The following is a 25,756-nucleotide window of genomic DNA, read 5'->3' on the forward strand; positions in this document are numbered from 1 at the left end:
TCGCTTACACCATACATTCACAAAAGGCCTTCATACATTTGTGTTATTTATGTATTTAGGTACTTTAAGGAGCAGCTGCCAAGTATTCCCGTTCGGTATCACATCTGTGTGTGTAAACGTAAGAGTAGCGAATGTCGTTGCTGCCTTGCAATGCCTTTGAAAAACTACATCTTCATACATTATTTGTGTAATTTAATTTACTTGAAATTTCTACTTAATATTATTTTCTAATTTTCAAAACTTTTTTTTGAGTATGTATGTATGTATATATGTTGTTCCTAGTATGATCTAGCCCAAACCTTAAAGCATTTCGCAATTTGTGTATCACATAAATAGGTACATATAAAAAATTACAAAAATGATGCCTTTGATCCGGGAGCTAATTTGTAATGTACATATTTTTTCCGCAGGCTCTCGCTTCACCACAAATTTCCGCGTCTCACACTTTAGCTTTAATGCTCTCGCAAACGTTTTAACAATTTTATTTAATTTTCAACTTTTTTCTGTTGTAAACACTTATTTTATTTTTCTTAAATGCGAGACTTATTTATTAACCGGTTTTTTCACGACTGCTGCTAGTTCTTCGCCTTTTTTCATTGCTCTCCGCTCTCAAAGTGTATGTTTGTGTTTCGATTTTTCACTACAACGGCTTGTTTCATTATTTTTTTGGGCAGGGATTGCAATATCGTTCTATGTACTTGTATTACTGTTGCCTTGGCTAATCCGTTTTCACCTTCATGCTGCTTGTGACTTTCGTTCATTATTTTAGTTTTGGTTTGTATACAAAATGTTCGACACATTCAAACGAAACGCGAAATAATGAAATGTCAAGCAAATACATCATTGCCAGTCAGGCAGCGAGCTCAGTATTTGAGTGAATAAAACATATTTCAAGCAGTCTGCCAATAGCTCGGCGAATGCGCATGTCCTGCTCCTAAATGAGTGTACTTGTTGTGGTGTATTTTCTAGCTGTTATCCTGCTGTTGACCCGCCAAATGTCAAATGTTCGATTGTTTGTGTCTATGCATGCAGTAACACACATCAACGCACACATGGGCATAAATATTGAAAACACACCCTGTTCAAACTATCGCAGCGTCAAAGATGGTTTTCGCCGCGTTGCTGAGTGTCTCAGCAAGTTGTTGGTGTAATGGTCGTGGTGTAATATACATAAATATGTTCGCTTTCCCACGATGGTAGGGATCTTCAATAAAGTATTTTTGGAAGGGACTCCGATAGATGGCGCTAATTTTGTGTATTTCAGCGCAGCATTTTGCTTTTGGCATCGCTAACCAGCACCAAGTAGAATTTGGATTTTTTAGAACGAAGGCGCCCACTTAAGTGTGTAATTTGCATGTTTGCACAATAATTGCTTTTGAAAAATTGCAATTATCTAGATAACGGCACATTGCCCGCCCCCCCAATATGTAGATATAGTGCAACCGGAAGTTTGAAAATCGCATGTTATATGGGAGTCGCATAGGAGATAGGCGTTGTGTGAGTTCTTGACTTTAATGATTTTTAAATAAATATTTTAAACACGAGAAAATAAAACAAGATTTATTCTTTATTTGTTTATCATTTTTCTTTTTCATAAATATCAACTTACGCACTATTTTTTAAACGTATTTTTTAACACTTTGAAACTGTTTGTAATTTATTTAATTTGATTACATCAAAGAATGTAGGTGTTGTACGATGTGTATTAACCTATTATGAACGAATTGAGTACATCATTTGTAAGTAATAATGCATGTTGGAATGTACGTTTGCTTGTTTTATATAACATAAATACAGATAACAACAAGGAATAAATAGAAAAATTGTGTAGCCACATGCGATAATGACAAGGTATACAAGTAATACGTAACTACAAAGACACGATTTAAGAACCGATCGGCACATTCTGCCCAACATTAACTTGACATACAATGATTGTGTTGTGAGCCACTGTAGCTTAAAAGGCACTGTGGTGTATTATAGCGGACGGAAATTTAATTTTATATTGTATTACATATCTTATTCAATGTGGTGAATGCAGTGAGTTCAAATGCGATGATTTTGTATCTGTATGTATAGACTTTACTATGCTAATATAAATACATACGTGTGGGATGGAGGTTATACATACATTAGATACATATACATATAAATACTTAATCGCATGTTTGCTTGCTTTAAATTATGAAATTTTGTTTTTATGTAAATTTTTTACGTAAATATGTATGTAGTACTTGCGAATTAATATTAAAAATAATTAAATCTACATTTATTTTGGTAATATATACCGAGAAAATAATTAATTTGTGTTTGATAACGTAAGACAATAAATAGCAAATGAGAAGAAAAAATATTAATTATTATTATAAAAATGCAAGAAAAGTAGTGCCATCAAAAAAGTACATTGATTATTAATCTACCAAACAACTATATTTTATTGTAATAAATTTCAAAAACAAAAACTATGTGAAACCGGAGTATAGTTTCCTGAAATAATAACATAAGCTCCGCTAGCACTGCCTAATGCAGTTTTGTAAGCAATTTTAATGGTTTAAGTGAAATTCATACACATAATAAGTTATACTGTATTATTTAAATGTATTAAATTAGTACTTGTTAATATTTTGAGGATTTTATGGATTAAATAGGCTTTAAAATTCCTATAGTTCTTTAATGTTTTAAAAGTTTCCCTGGTATTAAACAATAAAATGTATTATTAAGTATTAAAAATAGAGCTGGCAAGTTAAGCTGCAGCAAAGTAATATAAAATATTTAATTTAACATTTTCACATAATTTACGAGTAGATCAGGTAAAGTAAAATAATTACTATTTCCATTTTAATTTAAATGTTTTACTTTATCTCTTTGTTTATTAACCAGCAATTCTGCCTTCAAGTATCATACAAAAAGAGAAAAAAATATATGCAAAATTGTCTGCCAATATTGACACTTTTAAATGGATTTTCAGCTTTTTAACAAAAATTATTTTCTCTCAGGGTCAAAGTTCGAAATCAATGAATATTCGAATAATTGTGTATTTTCTTGCGCTGATATTCTTTTAATAAATTTTTATGACCAAAAGGACTTGGTTGTTTCCTCTGACATTTGAGTACGAACGCAGGGAAATATATAATTTGTCAATGTCTGTCAGCTCTGTTCATTCCCTTATTGTAAATTCCCATATTTTTATTTATCAACATTTCCGCTGCTTAAATCTAAGTTTTATCTAACATAACATAAACTTATTAGTTGTACCTTAATCTACCTACTCATGCGTACTTATTAAATTAATGGAGAAAACATTGTATGAACGCATACCTGTAAGTATGTCTGTACGAGTATGTAAAAAATAAATAACTACCAATTAACAAAAATATTAAAAATAATGAACAAATGCACTTCAACATATCAACAAAACTGACGCTTGAGCTACACCTTGCAAGTCGAAACGGTGTCTTACCGAAGGTTTTCGAAATCTGTTAATCCCTTCAATAAAATGTGTATGTCTTCTTTCCGCCGGTTTTTGATTCTTCGTCATTCTATTGTGCTTTTACACGACTGCATTATCCCACCGCTTAATGCGCTTTTCGTATCAACGTCCTCAATTGTCAATCACCCGCATTTTTTATCTCACTCAAGCTACGACAATTCTCACGTTCCCGCTCACGATCCTCGTCTAGTTTCTCCATTTTGAACACTTTACTCTTTAGGCCGCACAAAATCTCAGCTGTCGCTATATTCTTGACAGTCTCATTGTCGGTAATGCCGGCTACCAGTCCCAAACTGCCTAAATGCGTATTGCTTAAATCTAGTTCCGTGTGATTATTGTTGTTGTCGCTTTTAGGATGTTCCAAATTACGTGTAATTGCGTGTATGAGCGCAACGTTCTTATTCAAATTTGCGGTGTCCTTGCTGTTGTTATTATTGGGATCTGTCTCCATTTCATCCTTATTATAATCAGCGTGATATTGGTTGCGTTCCCTCTCACGTTCACGTTCAAGTGTGCGCTCTCGTTCACGTTCGCGCTCACTTTCATGCTCCCGCTCGCGTACTAACGCACGTTCCAGTTCTCGTTCACGTTCACGCTCGCGCTCCAGCTCATCCTCATCTGATGTACTCGTACTGCTGCGTCCACCAATGCTGCAGCCGCTGCTACTAGTTCCACTGCTTAGTCCACTACTCATATTGTTCATATTTCCCATATTGTAGCTCGAGTCGGGCTGCTCCACTTTGATGTTAATTAAAGGCACAAGCGTGGTAACGGCGCTAGTAGAGGTCGTTTTTTCCTTGAAACTTGTTTTCTCGCTCGAGTCTGTTGTGGCCTTCGAACCATCGTACGAGCTGCTGGTTGTGGTACAATTTTGCACGAGATTTAATGCTTCTGTGAATTCCTCTTCCAAGGGCGTGGTTTCCTTTGTAGTATGTGACTCGTTGTTATTGATTGTGTCGTCATTGTTGTTGTGTTTTGATGTGACTGTATTGGCGGCAGTGGCGGCGGCAGCTGCTTCTTGAGCAGCCGTATCATTCTGATGCTTCTCCATGAGTCGTATCTTGTAGTTATTGCTGCTGCTGTTGCTTATAGCGCTGACCGATACTGTTGGTGTTAAACCTAAGGTCTCCGATGTCGTGTTGTTAGTTTCCACGAGCGTGACATCTAAATTGCTGTTAACATCTGGCTCAATGCTGTAGCAATCCATGTCCTTTCTACGCTTCTCATTCAGCTCCTCATTGTAATGCATCAGTATTTTCCGTTTAGCGAGATATTTATGTGGCTTCCTCGATGTGTCTAAGATCTTTTTGCTGTTCGCTTGTAGAATGGCGAAATTATCCGACTTTCGTGTAACTGCGGTCGACTCTGGCAACGAGTTGCTCAAATTATTGTAATTATTAATGCTGCTGTTATTGTTGTTATTGCGACTTAGATTTTTCATAAAGGTTTCCGCGAAGCTGGCCTTAGATTTGATGTGATCACGGAAGCTGGTAAACCCTGGCGATGGCGAAAGTGGTCCGCCCGTGCCGTTCATGCCATGTTCAAGCGCTGTCTGAGCGGTTGACTGTGGTGGCGGTGGTACAGATGGCTGTTGGGGCGGTTGCTGCGGGTGTATTGGGGATTGTACATATGGGTGACCGGTTATGTTAACGCTGTGAGTGGCACGGTCGAAGTGACATTGAGTGCCAGAACCAGTTGGTGTTGCCAGAGAGTCGCTATCTTGTGAAGAGCCATTTTCCTTATCATCATTCATGTTTTTCTGAATGAAAATATTTGGAAGGGAATATAAAGTTAAGTAATGGGAAGGAAATGTGTTTTAGAAAATGGTTTCTACTAAATTTTAATGATTAAACAATTTTTAATATATTTCCCTTAGAGATCACATTAATGATATTTGCGACAGCTGTCGGACAAATTTTTTCAATTATCACTTCATAGAATTTACCTCGGTGTGCAGTCCTTTGATCTTCATTGCTTCAGCTACTTTCAGGAAAACAGGAAGGTCTTCATATTTTACATTAACCTGCAATTAAACGTTCAAAAAACACAATACTCTTGTAGTATTCAACTAAGGTAGGAATCTCTCGAGCCGTCCAAAGGACTATTGCAATTTCATGTTTTTAATCACCACTAGAGCTGATCGCTCTCTTCATATAACTGTTTCTTTATTTATAGACTTTCCCGGATGAATTCAAACTTAACAAATTATAGAGTAACTGGCGTAAGACCCCAAAAATTACGGAACAATTAAAGGTCGTTCCGTTTACTGCGCACTTGGTCGAAACTGTTACAATAAACATACCTGTCCACTGTACATAAAATCCAGTAAACCAGCCATGTGAGGAGCTTCTACATCAGCCATTAAAAGTATAGGGTGACTGGATGGGTTTTCAAGGAATATTTGTTGAAAGTATGGACTGCAAACGGATAGTACCTGAGAATATATAGATAGCGCCGATAAGAAGAGAAAATTAACATATGATTTGAAATGAGAAAATATTGCATATTACATTTTTTAAATTTTCTTCAATGTTGGAAAATAGTAATTTAAAAAAAGTTATTTCCAACAATATTCTCTTAGTAAAGTTTTGAAATAATTGGATTGAATGAGTCAAAATGGCCGAGGCAGATATATGAGTTTATTATTTTGCTACTCTTCCAAAAAGTGTGAAATGAAAGGTTTAGGGAGTTTCAAAGTGAGTGAAAAATATACATAATATAAATACAAGTCTTGAATATTTGTAAAAAATGTACATGACCTTCGTGTTTCCACCAAGGATTGAGTGTCAGTTCAATAGCATGCTTACGAGTTTGTGTGCTTTGAATATTTTCCCGCCCGCGGCGATCGTTACGTCTACCATCTTCTCGTCCTTTTGTAGCGTGTGGAAGCCGCGACACATATTGCCATGGAAGTTATTCCACGAGAGAAGGTACTGATCGATCGTATTAGGATCGGTGTACCCTTGTTGCTGCTGCTGTGGATGCTGCGGATTGTGTTGTTGTTGCAAGTGCAACTGTTGTTGAGTGGCCTGGTGTTGGGCCGTCTGTATGTGTATCTGTTGGGCTGTGGTGGGTGGTGTGGGCGGCGGTGGCAGTACAATCGATGGTGACAATTGCTGTGGTTGTTGCTGCTGCTGCTGCTGCTGCTGTTGTTGTTGCTGTTGTAATTGCTGTTGACGCTGCTGTTGTTGATGGAGAAGCTGGTGTTGCTGTTGTTGCTGTTGATGTTGATGCAACAAATGTTGATGTTGCTGCTGCAAGGCATGTTGCAGTCCCGGTGGTGGTGTCTGTTGCTGTGGCAGGCGATGCACTGCATGCGGCGACGGTGGTGGCGGCAACTGTTGTTGTCCAGCCGAAGCATGTAAGTAACGTTGCTGTTGCGTAGCTTGTTGTTCACGCTGCCGTTCACGCTCCCGCTCACGCTGTACCTGTTGCTGAGCCTGCTGCTGTTGTTGACGTGCGTGCTGCTTGATCTTAAGTATATTCTCCTGTTGCTCCTGTTCGTGCTGCCGCATGAGTTCGTCTTTTATTTTGTACTGTTGCATGCTCAAATCATCGACGCTTTTCGATAGCTTTAGCGTATCGTTACTGTTAAATTTACTGTTCTGCAACATCGGTTTGATGTCGTATTTATAATCGCCAATGCCACCGCCACCCAAAGCATATTTCTTTTCGGCACGTTCTTTTTGTCGGCGTATCAGCTCATCAATGTCCATGTATGCGCCTGAAGTAGCTGCCTCTATGGCGGATACAATAATGGGGTCCTCTTCGAAGACGCTGTCATCGATAGTCTCGCGGAGTGTTTTGGTAGAGGAAAAGAGACGTAACGAAGGATCGTTGACCTGATCGCTGAAATAGACATCCATCAGTGTGAAGAAAGGCCATTCGCGCCGCTTTGGCTCTTCGGACATTTTAATGGCCTGAAGTGAGGCAAATTCAGATACGGAATAGTGAAAATTGTGTATTAATTTAAGTGTTCGAGTGAAATTCTCTGCTAATTGGAGCTGGTACTCACTTTGTATTCTTGCAGTAGATTATTCCATTTTTTGATGATCTTCGAAAGTGGCAGCGGGACATTGAGTTTGCGCTCGACGACCCTAGAAGTGGTACGTATGATAGGGAGAAAGTGAAAAGTATAGAATGAGTGAGGGATGATACAAATTCTTTTAAGATATGAAAAAAAAACTTTAAAAATGCTTTGACTCTAACCATATTTACCATAAGTAGTTTAATTTGATAGGAAAATTCAAAATACAAAAGCTAATATACAAGTAATAATGTAAGTAATGACATATATACTTCCAAAAAGTGGATAATCTCAGTAGTATACCCTTATTTGAAAATTATTAGGGAAACCTGTGATAATTTTATGTTGAACGTTGCTAACAAAATTTTAAAACTACGTAAATTTTTAAATGACAACTCTTCTGAATGTACTAATTTCAATATAATTATTTTTTACTTACGCCCATGCATATTTGGAGGCATTCCGTTTGCCTGTGAATAGCGGTGAGAGTTCCGCACGTAATCTGATTAATGTTTTGACCTTTTCTGCTTCCCCTGTGGTGGAAAGTAAATAAATATAAGCAATTGGTATTCTAATTTTTAGAAATATGAAAGAATTCAGTTCGTGAATTTTAATAAAATATTATAATAAAGTTTCTGAAAGAAGTTGAGAATTATTATTTTCAATAACTAATATTATACATAAATTGTATTTGGAATTGCATTCACTCTTTAATGAACCACTTCTTCTTACTCTTCTAATTGAAAAGTTTTTGCAGTGATTTTTCAATAAGATTCTGCAAATCATGGGTTTTATATGAATACATTAACTCTTCAAATTCATTCGCCATTCTCCTTGGCCATTATATTTTAATATAAAAATATATGATATAAAAAGTAGCCTGAAGAATAGCAGAGGCTCAGCAATTAGTTACTCCTTATGCTTGTACAGCAACATGATTATAATTATGCTATTAAAGAGCTTTGTGGGCATACATACATAGTTTCATAGCCAGAAGATAATCTAAAGAAAGTGATAGTTATTGGCCGGAACTTTATATATATACATACACTGCCACATATGCTGCAAAACCTTAGTGCGCCTTTTGTCATTAATAAATTTTTAAATTTTATTGTTATTCGTTATTCCATGGGTATATCTTCACTTTCAATTTGACTGGAACTTAAAGTCGATTTGTGTTGTTGATTGGACTGGTTTGTGGTAATTACCGAAAACTATTCAACGTTGAAGAATTCATTAGCAGATTTCACTTTCGCTCATGACGTTGGAAATTGTTTGGTGCATAAACCCAACTCGACCGTACATACGCACACACATATGTATTGTTTGTGTGTGTGCGCGTAGCTTTCTTACCTGTTCAGCGCTGCGGCTTTGAGTGCCATGTCTTTCTTCGGAGCGAGCGAGTAGTAAGTTTTCTCCTCATACATACATATTAAGTAAGTTCACAAATTTGGCGTGCGCATATAAAACTCATGTGTATGAGTGCGTGAATGCGACTTCCATACGTGTACATATGTATATTCAGTGCGGAGTTTCTGAATTCTTTTTATGCCTCACACATACAAACATTATGCTTACACATATATATAAACCAGTGTGGGTATTATTTGTTGTATGCTTATATATTGAAAACAGCATGCTACCATTACATCCTTTGTATGAGCATGTGTATATATATATATATATACATGAGTGTGTATATATATAATATATATATATACATGAGCTAACGGGCATCTTGTATATTTATGCATGCTTACACATTCACATTAAACATGAACCTGTGTGCAACTTTCGGCAGAAGATTGTATTTCGACTCTTTGCCAAAGGAATTTAAAATGTAAAATTGAATTCGTTTCGCAATACCGGATCTATGCGAAAGCTTAAAGCCACAACAGTTTTTGCTTTTGTTTGAAGTTTAGTTCGAAACATAAATGAATTGATGTAAATGGCAAGCTAGATGAATTTGGAAATTAAGAAAGCATAAAGGAAAGAAGAAATTAACGGCAAGCACATCAAAAGCCAAGCAAAGAAAACACCTAAGTAAGAAGAAAAATCAATTAAAAAACATAATAATAGATTTCTTTGTTTTCAAGTTGGTAGTTCTGCTGTTGTTTATTATACGAGTATATCCGATCAAATGGTAGAAAGCGTAACATGGATGAGCGAACCAAACTGAAACGAAGTGAAATGAACTAGACTGAGTTGCGGTAAGTGTAACTCAGCTGAAATAAGCGGCAATGCACCGAACTGTTGCTATGAAACTGTTAGGTGATATCACATATCACCTAAGAGCCGGAGGTTATAAATCTATTTCATGCATTTAGTGGCCTCAGGGATATTAAGTTTTGATTAAGAAAAAATACACATATGTAAGGACATTTTTTAAGATATATGGTTTCCTAGCGCCATTATGTTTGTCATATATATATATATATATATATATATATATATATAAAGATGTATGTATATACACATGTTTAAAGTTATGATATTAATTAAGTACTATTTTTATAACCCGTGCGTGTATTAAGTTTGCGATGAAGTTCGTAACATTCATAAGGAAACGTCGGAAAGCCTATAAAGTATTTATAACAAGTAAGGAAGGGCTAAGTTCGGATGTAACCGAACATTTTATACTCTCGCAAAGTCAAATGGTATACTCGTTTGAGATTTCTTTGTGGATTGACTGATATTTTCGGTAGAAGGTCAACTATAGGCACTGGGGCCCACATATTTAGTACTTAGAGGCTTGAACAGTTTTGGTTCGATTTAGACAATTTTTGGCCGCAAGGTGGCATACTTTAATTGCATTATTCACGCAAAGTTTTACCCCGATATAATCATTGTTACCTGATTTGCATAGTGGAAAGTGAAAGAATCAGATGGAATTGAAAATGGTGTTACATGGGAAGTAAGCGTGGTTGTAGTCCGATTTCGCCCATTTTCGCACTATGACATAGAAACATGAGAAGAACGTTATGCAAATCGGTTGAGCAGATCTCAAGATATGGGTTTTCACCTAAAAGTGGGCTGTGCTACGCCCACTGTCTAATTTTGAACGCGGTTCCTATAAAGCCAATTTATACCATCTCAGAGATAAAATTTAATGTCTCTGGCGTGTTTAGTGCTTGATTTATCGCGCTTTTAGTAGTTTTTAACAGTACCGTTATATGGGGAGTGGGCAGAGTTGCCACCCGATTTCAACTATTTTCACACCGTCAATAGAAGTGCTAAAAACATTTGCTTCTAGTGAATTTTGTTATTATAGCATAAGCGGAGATATGCACATTAAACCTATTAGAGGCGGGACCACGCCCACTTTTTAAAAAAAAGTTTTAACTGCAGATGCCCCTCCCTAATGTGATCCTGTGTACCAAATAACAGTCTTGTATCTTATTGCGGAGCTTAGTTATGGCAAGTTATTTGTTTTTGATTAATGGCGTTTTGTGGGCGTGGCAGTGGTCCGATTACGCCCATCTGCAATACCAACCGTCTCACGGTACCATGAAACATGTCTACCAAGTTTCATAAAGATATCTCAATTTTTACTCAAGTTAGAGCTTGCACGGACGGACGGACAGACAGTCACCCGGATTTCAACTCGTCTCTTCATCCTGATCATTTATATATATATAGCCCTATATCTAACTCGATTAGTTTTAGGTGATACAAACAACCGTTAGGTGAACAAAACTATTATACTCTGTAGCAACAGGTTGCGAGAGTATAAAAATTATCAGCGTGACAAGCTGAGTAGATTTTGTCATATCAGTCTGTCCGTCTGGATATATATACGTGAACTAGTCTTACAGAACTAGTTAATCTGTCATTTGTACACGTCCTTTTCTCTTCAAGAATCTGCTATTTATTGAAATCGTACGGCGGGGAAATGTACAATCTCGCGTACAACTATAATATGTAGCTGCTGTGGGAACTGATCTTTTTATACCCTTTTATTGCAGACATTTTTTGAAACTAAATATATAATATGTATTTTTCTTACATATCGTGCTTCAATCGAACTTGTACTTCTTTCTCTTGTACGAATTGTAATGAATGTTGGTTTTCTCCAACAAAAGAAAAGCTAAAAATATTTTCTCAGTCTAACATACACACTTCTAAATCTATATACACCAATAAGTATCAACGGCAATATTGTCTAAAAATAATAACAAAAGTCATAGCTTTTCCAGCAGTTAGCAAGTTTGCTTGCGCACCCATACCAGCAAGTCAACCAGCCAGACCGTCAACCAGGCAGCCAGCACAATCGCCGGCATTCATGCGTGCATCAGCGCCGTTAGTTTCTCTTTTGACCTACATTGGTAGCTACATTCTACAACGTCACTGTCGCCGATCTCACAGCAATCGCTATCTCCACACTGTGCATTCACATACCCGTTTTTTTGTTGTTGTAGTCGCTTTTACTTGCTTCATTTTTGTTGTGGTTGTTCGGTCGCTCACTGCATTGCAAGTGTTGAAAGTAGTATTCTTCTTGTGCGCAACTTTTTCTTCAATATTCTCACTTCTCATCGCAGTGCTGGGGAAGTTCGTGGCGTAATTCTTTTGTTTTGCATCGCGCTCACTCTTCATTTAGCGTCCTCTACAGAGCTTAGTCGGCTTCGTGAAATTCGCTTTTAGCGTGACTGCTGTGCTGTTGTTCTTTGTATTAGTTGTTATTGTACATGTTTTTATGTGCCGGTTTTTGTGTTCTCGTGCCGCTTTGTTTACATTTTATATAAAAAATGCTTCATATTTGTTTCTGTATACATTTTTTTGTCCACACACACACCCATCAGCTTTTTGATTATGCTACAGCAAAAACGTGCTTTCTGAATTCGCCTGACTTGCTTTTAACATTCTTTGGCGCCTTTCTATTTTTGAAGCAATTAAAAATGCTTGCGATAAAGTTTTGTAGTAGAGGTTTTCAGAAATATTGAGAATAAATGTCTGCACATTTATTTTAAGTTAGCTCACATCAAGTACAAGAAGTGTAGATAATTTGTTAAGTCAAATAGGAGTGCATTTCCACTACTTCTGTTTTATTCTTCTTCAAATTGCGACTGGCAAGGAAAGAGCTATTATGTTATATATGCTATATACCCTGCAGTAGCCACCACATACATACACACATGTTCTTTAAGTTCACTGTGATTCGCTTTTGCGTTGCGTTGACCATTCAGTTTTTCATTTCCCCCTCTACTTACATACATACATACATAGTGCTCATATGTATTGTTTGGTGTTCGAATTGACTTTGGCTTTGTTGTCTTTCTTCTTTGCAGTTACCTGCTTGAATAGATGCAACTATCGCCCAGCCCTATACACTTAGCACCTTAGAATCAGACTAGATGCTGAATGTCTTAGACTTTTACTTTAGTTATCTTTTGTACAGACGATTACAAAAGTGGGTTAATATCTCATTAATCCGTTGAGCGTTGCTGACCAGGGTTTAAGTACCTGCAGCTTCTTAAATGTTTGTATACAAAAGGTATTCAAATGTGAATAGAACATGTTGGTAGTTTCGACATATTGGTGAGATGGTTCATAACATATATTTGGTGCAACATTATTTTACTTTTATCGACATTGTACGTCCGGAAAAGAAATCTATTCAAACACTAATACGTATATACGAGGTGTATTTAGAGGAAAAGGTGAATTTTAATTTTTCGCGGGCTGTGCACATTCGTTTATCGATTTTTTGTTTTTGTTATAATCGGACACATATCTTTATCATGTGTTTGCATTCGATTAGTAGTTTGTTTCTGACAACAGAAAAGGTCACATTTTTGTGTGCTCTTCAATTTTCGACCAATATTTGCTAAATTTTGAGCGAAAGCAATGTCGCATAAGTACCGCTCAGGAGTTGTTGAATGATGTCAACAACGGTCCGGGTTTGCTCAAACGGGTCATAACTGGTGACGAAACGTGAGGATAAGGTTATGATGTCGAAACCAAGGCCCAATCATCACAATGGAAGCTGCCAGATGAGCGAAGATAGAAAAAGGCACGCCAAGTTCGATCAAACGTGAAAGTTTTGCTCACTGTTTTCTTTGATTACAATGGTGTTGTGCATTATGAGTTCCTGTTAAAAGGTCGTACAGTTAGTTCAAGGAGGATATGCAACGTTAGCGCTAAGCAATACGGTTCAAACGATCGGAATTGTGAAAAAACAAATCGTGGATTCTGCATCACGCTAATGCTCCAGCTCACACACCAATGCTTATTCGTGATTTTTTGGCCAAAAACAAAACCGTAATCATGCCTGAACCACCGTACTGGACTTTTTCAAAGGAAAGCGTTTTGCCACAATTATTGAGATCGAAGAAAGAGCTGATGGTCATACCGATAAGCGTATTCCAGAAGTACTTCGAGTGTATTATATCCGAGGAGGATTACTTTGAAGGGGACGAAATAAATATTGATGAATAAACAAGTACTTTTCAAAAAAATTCAAAATTCACCTTTTCCTTTGAACACACCTCGTATATGTACATACATAAATATATATTCGAGATATAGTCCACTCTGATATTCGCTTTAGGCCTTTGCTAAATGTAAGCAGCAAATATTTCTAACTTTTAACGGTTGAAGTCATCGTACGCTGAATTATTTGCTACAACGGCAAATCGACTTTTTTACTAGGGGCAGTAAAAGAAATTTTAACATGTTTTGAATGAGGCATTTCAACGGCCGAATGCTATTGTCTACTTATTGGTAAAATTTTTTTTGGAGTATTTACAAGTTAATAGAAATAGTAATAGTTAATAGTTGACTATAAAATAGTGAATTGTCTTTCCATAAAATAATAATAGTCAAACGATTTACTTTTAATTGTCATTATATGTAAATACCATAGAGAAATCGCAAACATTAGCCATGAGGAAGTGATTAAAAGCTATCAGGGATCCTGTGGTAGTATATATCATGGAAGCACTCGATTATCTCCCAAATTTTGAAACTAATTTGAATATTGCATACTTTTACCAAAGACCTATTTTTTCTTCAATCGTTCTTTGACTCAAATGTTGAAGCTTTTGCGTTTGAATTACAGTCTTGCAATGCTTTAACTTTTAGCCAGACTAAGAAATAAAATATCAATTTAAAAAATATAAGAAAAAGTTAGTGTCAGGATGGAAGGCCTGTGAAAATTGGTTCCATTCCATTTTTAGTGTGAAAAAGTGTTGTTAATTTATACTACTTCTGGATAGCAAAGCTCAACTGGCACTATTGGAAATCTAACTCTTAATACGTACGAGTATATATTTATTATTTTCCGAAATATTATACAATATTTTTCCAACAGAGAGCAATGCTACTAGTTTGTCACCAACTTGTTAGTAGTCAAGTCCCAACATCGTTCGCTATTATGGTACATTCTTGTTTTTACTTTCTCCCAATGCCTGTGGTTATACATATATTAGAGCCAGTATTTGATTGCTCGACAACGTGGCTGCTTTTCACAGATGTAGTTGTTGTAGTAAATGTAGTAAAAGCTGATTTTTCATATTTTTGGTATTGTTTTTATCTCTACACATAATGCTGCTATAGAAGTGTTAATACAAATGGCAAGAGTATGATACAGGCAACCGTACGTGGAGTAAATGAGAGCGACAGCAGCGATAATAAACGCAGCAAAAGAAGTTATGAATGTACGAGAGTGCTGATAACTAGCGCCTCGAATTTCTACTTGCCGATGAAGCCGCCTTCCTCGTTTAGAAACTTGTAGCGTCAAGTACCGGGAGAAAGATAATATCGACTACAGCGACAACAACAAAGCATTTAGCTGACAGCAACGAGCGATTGTGGATGACAAGAAATTCCGCACGAAACTTGATATTGCTGCGAGAGTAAATATATGCCAGCTACAAGAAGGAAAGGCCCAACGGCTGTGTAAAGTGAAATGGCCGGCGAAAGGTCTATTATTTCACTAGCAAGCGCAGAGGCGTAAGTATAAATAAATGTTATTGGTTGAAGTGGACGCACGCAGTCGCAGTTTTTCCGTTGCTCTTAGGGGCTACTCGTATATGCCTCTACGCACATACATTTATTAATATTTTCGCTGCCGATTCTGCACTTTATAAAATGAATATGATTTGCATTTGGCTTTTTTGCATTGAAATTTTTTCTTTTTTTCTTTTTTCCATTTTCTATTTTCTTTTTAATGGCAGCTGAGGTAGTTGAATGTACGGCTTGAAGCTATTATGTTGCTGCTGGCAATTCCCCAGCAACATATTCGTACAGATAAAAATTTCAAGAAGAAGCCATTAACAACTACTGCCAGCACATGCGACCGCAGCTTCGAAAAGTCCATTCAACGTCAGTGAAAAGCATTGAGCTTTTGCACTGAAGCATACAAGTTTTTCTACTTGTTTTCTATGTTGGTTTTTCTAATTTTGTTGTTTTGGTTTTCCCTCAGCATCTAACAATTTTTCATATATTTTTACTCACCGCGGTGGTAACCATTGTATTTGCGAGTGCGAGCGATTGACTATGATTGTTGATTGCTAGATTATAGACGTCGCTTGTTGCCTTTGTATTTGTTGTTGCTGCTGCTCTGCTCTTAGTCTTGCTTTGCATTGGTGAACTTGTCTGAAATGCTTGAAAAGCGCTGCATAGCACTGGTTCGTATGTCTAAGTGCCAAGCGGCCGATCTGTCATTGGGTGTGATTGTTCGTCTCTTCGCCTACCAGCCTAACGGTCGCTAATTTTATTTACATAGTTTTTGTTTTTGTTTTGATTTTTGTGTTGCCCGTTCAATTACTCATGCTGAAGCGGGTTTTACACCATATTTTTTGTGTCGAGAAGTGTTTTTGATTAGTTTTTCACTGGAATTTACAATACTTTTCAGCGGCTTAATGCTGTTTTGTGCATTCGTGTAGTTGTTGTGGTGTCATTTTTTCACTTGAGGTTCATGAACTCTTACCAATTCGTTTGCACTAAGCTTGCCATCGTCGCCTCAAGTTTACTTTGTGCATTTTTTTACTTTCATTTGTTTGCCTTGATGTATTTCTTGCTTTTACACCCTGCACAAGGCTTATTAGGTTTGCCACCAAATTTGTAACGCTCAGAAGGAAACGTCGGAGGTCCTATAATGTATATATATATTATATAAAGATTGATTAGCGTGACGAGTTGAGTCGATTTAGCCATGTCCGTTTATTTATCCCTCAGTTGTTGAGATATAGATATGATAACAACATTTTGATACATTTTCTTAAGCAGATCACTGGAGTATTACTCTCTGCCATGGAACCGATTAGTCATATTTCATTGTAAAATACCTCAGTTTGTTGATAATATCGCACCTAGAAAATACTGGTAAATTCTTGTCGAACGATGCGTATGAGTAACCCGTTGATTAAAATGAAAACAATATTAAAAAGTGTTATAGAAAAGCAATCAGGACAGTAATGAAATTAAATGCATGGAAAAGTCCCTCCAAAATTTGATTTGGTTACACAGATTCCTATAAAAACAAATTCGTTTTGCTATGAACCACCTTGAGTAAAACCCATTAATACAATATTTGATGAAAACAGCTGAGATATAAATCCTCTTGTAATTCAGAAATGATACAACATTTCTTACCAATGAACAAAATTCAAATCACAATAAAGTTAGACATTCATTTTTATTAGCTCCAACCCGCTGAAGTAACAAAAGCATCCAACTGCTGATTGCCAATTTGTATGTAAAACAAAACAGAATACATTTATGCAGACCTCATAACGAATGAAAAATTCAAAGAGAAAAATAAAGAGTTTATAATTCATTATGTGTAATTAAAAAGGTTTCGTCGTAGTTCAGCTAACTTCGCAACCTCAGCTTCAAAGAGCAACGCACTTTTACATAACCAACGAAAGTCGTTCACTTCAACAACACTAACACTAGCATACGCATAAGCACATGCCACATCACATTAGTAAATGAAAATACATACATATATATTATACATATAAACATGGATTATTGGTTGCTTCATTTTAATGGCAAATATCTAACTGACCATTTGAGTTGATTGACTAAAGTGTAGATAACTGTGAAAACCACTCTGATTGAAAATTTTGGGAATGTTAAGCACTTCACTGTATTTGCTTTGTTAGAAATTTATGCTTGTCGTATTTGAAATTCGTTTTACACTATTATTGCCTTGTTTATACTTATCTAAGCGGGGAAGATAATACATACATTTGTAAAGACTTGTATATAAAACATACTATATGATATTTTACAAATTAAAAAATATCAAATTGCCAATAAATCATATATCTAGAACCGTGGGACGTTTAAGAAGGCGTCAATACTTTTTGACTTCGATAATGTGAGAGATTTGAACATGGATGGAGTGCCGTTACGTAGTTCATGGGAAGTAGTCATCCTTCAGGATGACAGAGCTTGACGCGCTCCAATCATGTTCCTGCAGTCTTTTCTATTAAGATATTTACTATCTCACTTTTATATTTAATTTTACACAATTTGCAAAAGAATAAATCATCAAGTTATTAAAGAATTTAAGCCCCAACATAACTGTTTTCTTAGCATGTAAAGATTTATTGTTGCAAGAGCACCGAAAATCAGTTTAATTGTGTTTGTTTTTGCCTTGCAAATATTATCAATAACCGATAATATCCGTTAATTGAAATGAGAAACATGTTGCCAATCAGGACATAGTTTATTTTAAACCTTTATTTAACGCTGGAAATTAATAAAGCATAAAGGCCACATACATTTTTGCATAAATACTCAGTTCTATACTGCCGAGGATAATGCTTGGAGCAATAATATACATAAGTAAATGAAATTTTTTGTAACTAAAACTTAAAAGAGAATATCTCACTAATAGAAAAAAGGAGAAATCTAATCGATTTCGTTACAAATTTAAAATAAGTAAACAACACTGAAATGGCGAGTGTAAAAAGCCAAGTTGTGTATTAATGCTGCTGTCATTGCTGTTGTTGTTCTTGTTGTCAAAAAGAAAAGTTAGCCAAGTAAGCCAACGGGAATGAGCCCGAAAATCACGCTCACTTTTATTTGCTAACAATAAAAAATATACACAGAAGCATGTACAAGCAGAATAAGGCTGATTACAACGAACGCAGTAAAAAAACAACTAAAATTTAGCAGCAGCGACGACAGCAGCGCCTGCAGAAATATGAGGAAGACCAGTCGCTACCGAAAACACCAGCCAACACGCATATTCATTTACCACCAACAATCATGCCACTCAGCTGCTCACAGACATATGGACATATACATACATGTAAGTGTATAAGTATTTGCTATAGTCATGGCTGTTAACGAAAGACTTAAGCTGCGAACCCGCGCACATCGTTAAAACGGAATTAAAATTCTTATCAACGCATGCGAACACAACCAAAAACAGACGAGCATAGCACACTGAAAAAGACCAGCAAATAAAATAACAAAATCAAATAATGATGGTTGTTGTTGGCATTGTTTGTTGCTATTTGTGTGCGACGTGTAGACAGAGCCAGCATAACTTTCACTTTAATAATACACAGCGCAGAGTCATAAAGACATACATACATATACGCCAAATACTGTTTATGCCTGTGTGCATGTATATATGTATGTAGGCTTTCAAGTGAGTGTGCTTAATTGAGACTACAGTTATTTCTGCCTTCTGCTTACACATACATCATACATACGAATACTCATACATTTACTTGGGTAGACGTAGCACTTGTGTACTTATTTATTGTTTTACATACATACATAACTGCAGGTTTTTACGGGAATTTTCTGTGGTTATTTCTCTGCATCGCCCACATTTTGTTGTATCTGTGACTTCAAGTGCGTTGGGTTTCTACACATACTCCTTAATAGCGTCTGATTCCAAGTACTTGCGGATTTGGATTTTTACCTCACACAGCCGCTGCACTTGGCTCTAGCAAATTTGTGTAACTCTCGTGCTGAGGTTGTTGTATTAAAAATAGCGAACGCTCTTGTAAAATATTAAAATCTCGAAGTTTGCTTAAGAAATAGTGAGGCCAAAGAAAAATCCTAGAAATATACCATGCTGCACGAAATGCTTTTCTGAGTGTTTTCAAATTCACTTTCATTGCATCGAATTCAGAATGCTGTTAAAAAAATTTAAAAAAATGTAGTAGAAATATTAAGAATTACTAGCGCAACTATTTCGAAGGATATCCAATATCCCTTTGAATAAGTCCTAGGCACCGTAAAAACGATATAGCAACTGTCATATGAATCCCGATATACCTTGTCCTGTAGTGCTATATGTTTCTACAGGGCTTTTAGGTGTAGAAATTATATGAAACTGACAAAGAAATAAGTTTCGTGCATACGCATTATGCAATTCCAGTGAACGCTTGCGTATGACAGTATATTTTATTATTTCTTACATAAGCACAGAATACTATATGAGTAGGTGTGTGTTATATGCATTTAGATCGGTTTAGTCAGCGTTGTGTTGTTCCTCTACGTTCGTGTTTGCGCGTCTCTTTTCATTCATCATTTGTTTACAATTATTTCACCTTGTACCGTTACATAACCGAAAGTAATTGCATCACTTGTTTTTGACAACTTTGTGGTGTGTTGTTTTTGTTTTAGTGAATACGGAAAATAATAAAGATAACTTTCAATTGCAGAGACAACTCAAATTTGGCGAGTTTTAAAAGAAATATACGCAGAAATTATCATCTAGAGTATTGAGTTGCTGATCACTTTGAACTAAATACATACATATATACACGGTATTCGTACACTATTTACGACCGTCTTGTGTTGGTGTCAAAATTTGGCTGCGCAAGCGCATTTTCCGCGCAGCATTTACGCAATGGAATTCAGGGAAACAGAAGGAGAAATACAACCGCATTCAGCACATTCGATATTGCGTAACCGACATAGAAATAAGAAAAATGGCGAAACGTATCTATTGACCCTGCATGCCAGCAAATAAGTTAAAATCAGCGTTTTACAGTCACTTCTCATTTGTGTTTGTCCCGCATTCTATGTATCTATATATATCAGTATATGCCCCATTTGCCTTTATTGATTTATTTTCCTTTTAAAGTGTTTCATTAAAAAAATAAAAAATAAATCGTGGTAGTAGCGGAGGAAGGAGCGGTGACAGAAGCCACAAAAAGACGCTGAACTATTCATATAAAGCTACAAGGGTAATTGCATAACTACCGCACGAGTTGTTGTTGTTGCTATTGTCTCAAATTTTTGTAAGCGCTTTTTATACCGTTTAGCTATGCTCTATTATTGCTGTTGTTGTGGATGTTGTCGATGCGGTTGCTGTAATATTTAGTTGTTGTTCATCTCATTTCGGAGCCGTGCGCCAGGCCTTGAAAGTTCAATGCCTTTTTCGCCAGCGTTTAATTTGCTTTTACACACTCACATATACATACACATGTATTTAAATATGCATGGCCTTACTAATACAATGCAAGCATGTTAATCGCGCAAAGAAAGCTGCGCATAAAAGCTTCATTGCATTCGCAGCAGCTTTTACCAACTCATCTTCTAATAAAAAGAAGTAAATATGAAATAATTACATACGAGGTGAAGTAAGCAGAATTTGCGAATTTTGATTGCTTAGTATTTTGTATAAAATACTTTGGCTGTAAAACGAAAAACTCCAGGTCTTTCTTGTGCGTTCAAGTTGTCCACTGCTCAGCGTTGACTCACATACATTTATATATATACTTAAAAGTACGTGAGATAGACTGAGCAGATTTATTGCAGCTTCACCTGAAACATTGCCTGTACACATGTATGCATGAATGTGCGATTCTGCGCCGAAAATTCCCTGGAAATATCACTGCGTTATCGCTACAGCGCTAGCGAATAAAACTGAAATTTCAATAGTACACATTTTAATTAGCAGAAATGACTCATCACAAAAGAGTTATAGTTTTATGTGAATATACGCATGTTTGAGATTTTGCAATAGCAATAAAAGCAAATATTTTCGTGCCTTAATCCATCAATGAATGTATACTGGACAAAATCCCACGTCTGTGTATTTGAAGCGCCCAGTAGGAAATCTCATTGCAGACTGCCGGGCTTTCTAGATATATTTATTACTTTTATATATACTACAAGTATATATTTATAAAAAATGTAGTTCAGATAATGATTTTCTAATTTTGAACTCTATGAGAGGATTATTTATGTTTATCCCTTATTTTGGTATAAGAAAAGCGTATAACAAAGTGAAATAATAAAGAAAAACATAGAAACTTAATATATCGCTGTGAGAAGCGATTGAACTTTCTCAATTAAAAAGAAATACTCATTTTATTTGCCGTGTTCCCACCTCTTTAAAATAAAGATCAAAGAGAAAGCATTTATTTTATAATTTTATGCGTTTTAAATACTTTAATTTAATAAAAAATTTAATAATATTTCTTATTTCAAATTGAGATTGAATAAAACAGTCTGAATAAAATAAAAGAAATTTTGTTCTTTGGGTTAAATTAACGATGTTTTTTTAAACAAAATTATAGCTAAATACTGAATTTCAGTCTTTCTCACGAACTAAAATACCAATTACACGAAAATAAGAGTTATAAAATTTACACATACAAACAAACATTTTTTTTTTTTATTTTAAGGCATTGGCTAAAACGCAAGCACCTTTTTATAGAAAGAAACATGTGTATTGGAGCAGAAAGCGCACCAGCAGCTGTTGCTTATGTAAAGCACACAAAGAACATCGAACAACGCCAACAATAACTAAAATAACAACACTTACAGCAGCAGCAGCAGCGCTGCCTTAGTTGGCAACAACTTTCACCTATTAATATTCGTGTCGCTCATTGCTCATGCAGAAGCATAGAAAGAAACTGAAAGAGTTAAAGAAACGTAGAAGTGAAATGAATAAAATTAAAGAAAAAAACGAGTACTCAAACATTAATTCACAGATACATGTACACAAGCAAGTAATAGCGAAACTCGAAGGTTTAGCGTAAAGCTTCTCTTTGGCAAAGATTATCTATGCAAAACTCAAGTAATAAAAGAGAGTATATGTTTTTAATAATTAAAGAAATGTGTAGAAATCATGACTTTTCTCCAAACCTAAAGCAAATTGCCACAGGTTCGTTTCGAACTAGGTTTTGCTTGAACCGTCCCTTTGCTCGCGGAAAGAAATTCAATTTCAATATGTATATATGATATATACATATTATTCCCACAATTTTCTGGTGGTGTCGGTGGCCACAAAGAAGTAAGTAAAGTGTCTTGTATACGCATCTCAACCGTCCGTTCCCCAAAGGTGCGCGTACTTTTATATGTATACATATATAAAAGTATATTCCATATTTATGTGTGTGTGATGTAAAAGTACAACAAATATATATGGCTATAAGTATTTTTATATGCCTTTACTGCTGCGCATGCGCATTGTATTAACAACATCATCTAGATGGAGAAGAAGAAGTAGACAAAAAGATACTACAAACTCCCAGCTTGGTAAGAGCTTCTCTTGCTTTCTTCGTTTTTGTTTCGGTCTCCAAGCATATAAAGTGGATTTCAAAGAAAAAACAGTTGATGTTCGTTCATCAGAAATCAGTTGTGTAAAGCAGTTCGAGAGCAACAGACTTCTCACACACACGCAAAGGTTGTATATGTATGTGTAAAAAGGGTGTTCTACCTGATTGACCTTTTTTATTGAATGTAACTAGGTTGCAATCAATTCCCCGCAATTTTCAAATAAAATGTTTCATTTTATTATTTCCAAAAATATATGAATTTATAATTGAAGCAAGTCGAAAAGTTTTTTAAAAGAGTATTTTACTGACATGAGAAGAATTTCACTGTTAAAACTCATATTAATTTCTATTTTTGCAGAATTATAATTACTAGAAATAGTAAAAGAGCAGTTAATAAAATAAAATGGTCATAAAAGGCAAGGCCAATGGAAAAAATTGCCCACAATTTTGCTGCAACCGTGTCTTTTAGCCCATCGGACACTCTGCGAACCGTTTGTTACTTGCAAGTTGCAGCTATTCCACCTGAGCAGATATTTCACCCCAATCAAACTGTGAGTAGTGAAATCTTCAAAAATTATAAACAAGTTTCAAAATAAATAGAAAAATGTAACGAAAATAACAAACTATCACATGAATGATAAACTTGCTTCGGAGGTCAGCATCCATCTGCACCGCACCGAATTTAGTCAATGCTAATGGTGTTTTTGTGTTTTTTCTTCATCAACAGTTGTGGGGCTGAGCTTTTAGCCGCTTCTTTAGCTGCTGCAAAGAGAAAACGCCTGCCAACTCGACTTGTTGCAGCTTAGTCATAAGCACAAACGTACCTACGCAAACATACAGTCAGCATCTACAATAGTACGTTCATTTGTTGTTGTTGTATCCATAAAACAAACGACACCGCTGGCAACTAAGTACCAACGAAAACTCTCCTGGAAAGTCAAAGCAAGACAGGGTGGCTGTTGCACTGTTCGAGTACATTTCAGCTGTACCTGCTGGGTGGACGCCACGGCAGTCTGTCCGATGCATTCGAGTAGTTGCTGTGCTAGACTCGTTGGTTGGCTTTCATTTCTCGTCACATGCATAAATTGCATTACACATTACACTCCATTATGACATGAGCACGACGGATAACGGTCCCACTTTGTATGACTATTAGCCTCTTTAATTTCAACTCTACTTATTTTAAATGCCTGATCAGATAGCGAACTTAAGAATGGACAAGTTCAGTACAAGTGTAAATACCATATGATGTAAATTAAAATATATATGTTAATTTTGTGAACACTCATTAAGTGGTTATTGACGTTTTGTAAAAGAGTATATTAAATTTTTCAAATCAAATTTGTCTTACGTATCGCGTAAGACAGCTTACGAAAAATGCATTAATGCGTAAGAATTCCTAGATTATATTTTACCTTTTATTAATTGTTTTTAAGGACCCGAGAAAAGCTTTATTCGAAATTTAAGTATTTCAGTGCTTTAAACATTTGTCTATATGTGTTTAGATATGTGTCTACTTACAGCAGTATCGCGTCGAATATTGGCAATTGGCATTGACATTGGGCGCCATAATCTCATTGGCAGCCATGATTTCGTTGGCGGCCATATCCATGGATACTGTTTGCTGTGAATTTTGGTGCAATGATTGCTTTCGAAAAAAAACAGCGAGTATGTGAGTAGATTTGTTTGTATGTATGTGCTTGTTGCAAAGTTAGTAATCCACAACCAGCTTGGAGGCTGTTGAGCGGCTTAAATTTGCCGCAATTGTCTGTTTTCTAATGAAAAACCTTAGTTAATTTCTTTCAAAAATTTCCACTCAAATTTGTATTTTTTGTTGCTCTAACGATGAGTTTTTGTTATCGAAATATCCAAATTTTATAAAACACAGATCTTTTGATTTTTTTTATGTTTCGTCAAAATATATATAAAATATATAAATATACATATACATATATATAATTAATGCTCTTTTGCTTTTTGAAAGTTGGAAAATTTCAGCACACAACAGAATTCACACTTTCACTTTTCGTTAACTTGCTTATGTTGTTGTTGTTGTTGTCATTACACTGATGTTTTGGTGCTGGTATGAGTTGAAGGTGATGTTGCAGCGAGCTCTCACACGACATTTACGAGTGTTAGTAAGAGATAAACTCACAAAATTTCTAAAAGCTTTTAAGTATTTCTACTTTTCTTCAATTTACACTGGTGGAGGCGATTGACGCCAACGAAACTCAAGTCAGCGACATTTTTTGATTTTCCTTAGAAAATTTTAAAGAGTGAAAGTTTAAAAAAGAATTTTTAATTGTTTTTTTTTTAACTTTGTATTTCATAAATCACGTCCTGTTCGCACTTTGTATGTCAACTCACAATCTTTAATAGTTTATTTACACCTGTTTAATAACAAAGAGTTTCAGATTTACATTTCGAAGAACTGTTATCCAAATACAGCTGTTTCCTGGCAGGTTCTTTTGTGTTTTCTGCTTTATTCTGAATTTTGTTTTCTAAGTATAAAACTGCATGCTCACTTTCGATTGTACTCCACTGTTAATCCGGTCAAAGTAGATAGAAATAGTAATGAATAAATATGTTGTAGTCAACACAAATCTGAAAAACTTTTAAGAATCGAACGTTCTCCGCGTCTTTCGAAAAAGCGTAATGTCTACGTCGAGCAACTGGGAACGTCTGTGCGGCGTGCTGAAGTGAAACCAACGCTTATCCCCCAAACCGCTAAGCCGCAAAACTTTTTTCCAT

General features: G+C 35.8%; 1 protein-coding gene across 1 annotated transcript; it reads right to left on the reverse strand.

Annotated features, from left to right (window-relative positions):
* Positions 1-1,549: 1,549 nt before the first annotated feature.
* Positions 1,550-25,270, reverse strand: LOC106615929 (putative mediator of RNA polymerase II transcription subunit 26). The gene is made up of 7 exons (XM_014232320.3): positions 24,527-25,270; positions 7,957-8,050; positions 7,506-7,587; positions 6,298-7,410; positions 5,793-5,924; positions 5,436-5,513; positions 1,550-5,249 (listed from the first exon to the last, which is right to left on the reverse strand). The coding sequence occupies exons 1-7, from the start codon at positions 24,615-24,617 to the stop codon at positions 3,609-3,611; spliced, it is 3,231 nt and encodes a 1,076-aa protein (XP_014087795.2). The 5' UTR covers positions 24,618-25,270; the 3' UTR covers positions 1,550-3,608.
* Positions 25,271-25,756: the final 486 nt, after the last annotated feature.

The sequence above is a fragment of the Bactrocera oleae genome, chromosome 2, assembly GCF_042242935.1.
Source record: "Bactrocera oleae isolate idBacOlea1 chromosome 2, idBacOlea1, whole genome shotgun sequence".
NCBI lineage: Eukaryota > Metazoa > Arthropoda > Insecta > Diptera > Tephritidae > Bactrocera > Bactrocera oleae.

Coding starts and splice junctions, on each gene's coding strand:
- LOC106615929 (XM_014232320.3), bottom strand. CDS start 24,617: ATGGATATGGCCGCCAACGAAATCATGGCTGCCAATGAGATTATGGCG. Junction 8,051..24,526: donor ATATTCGACGCGATACTGCT/GTAAGTAGACAC, acceptor TTTCCACCACAG/GGGAAGCAGAAAAGGTCAAA. Junction 5,925..6,297: donor TATTCAAAGCACACAAACTC/GTAAGCATGCTA, acceptor ATATATTCTCAG/GTACTATCCGTTTGCAGTCC.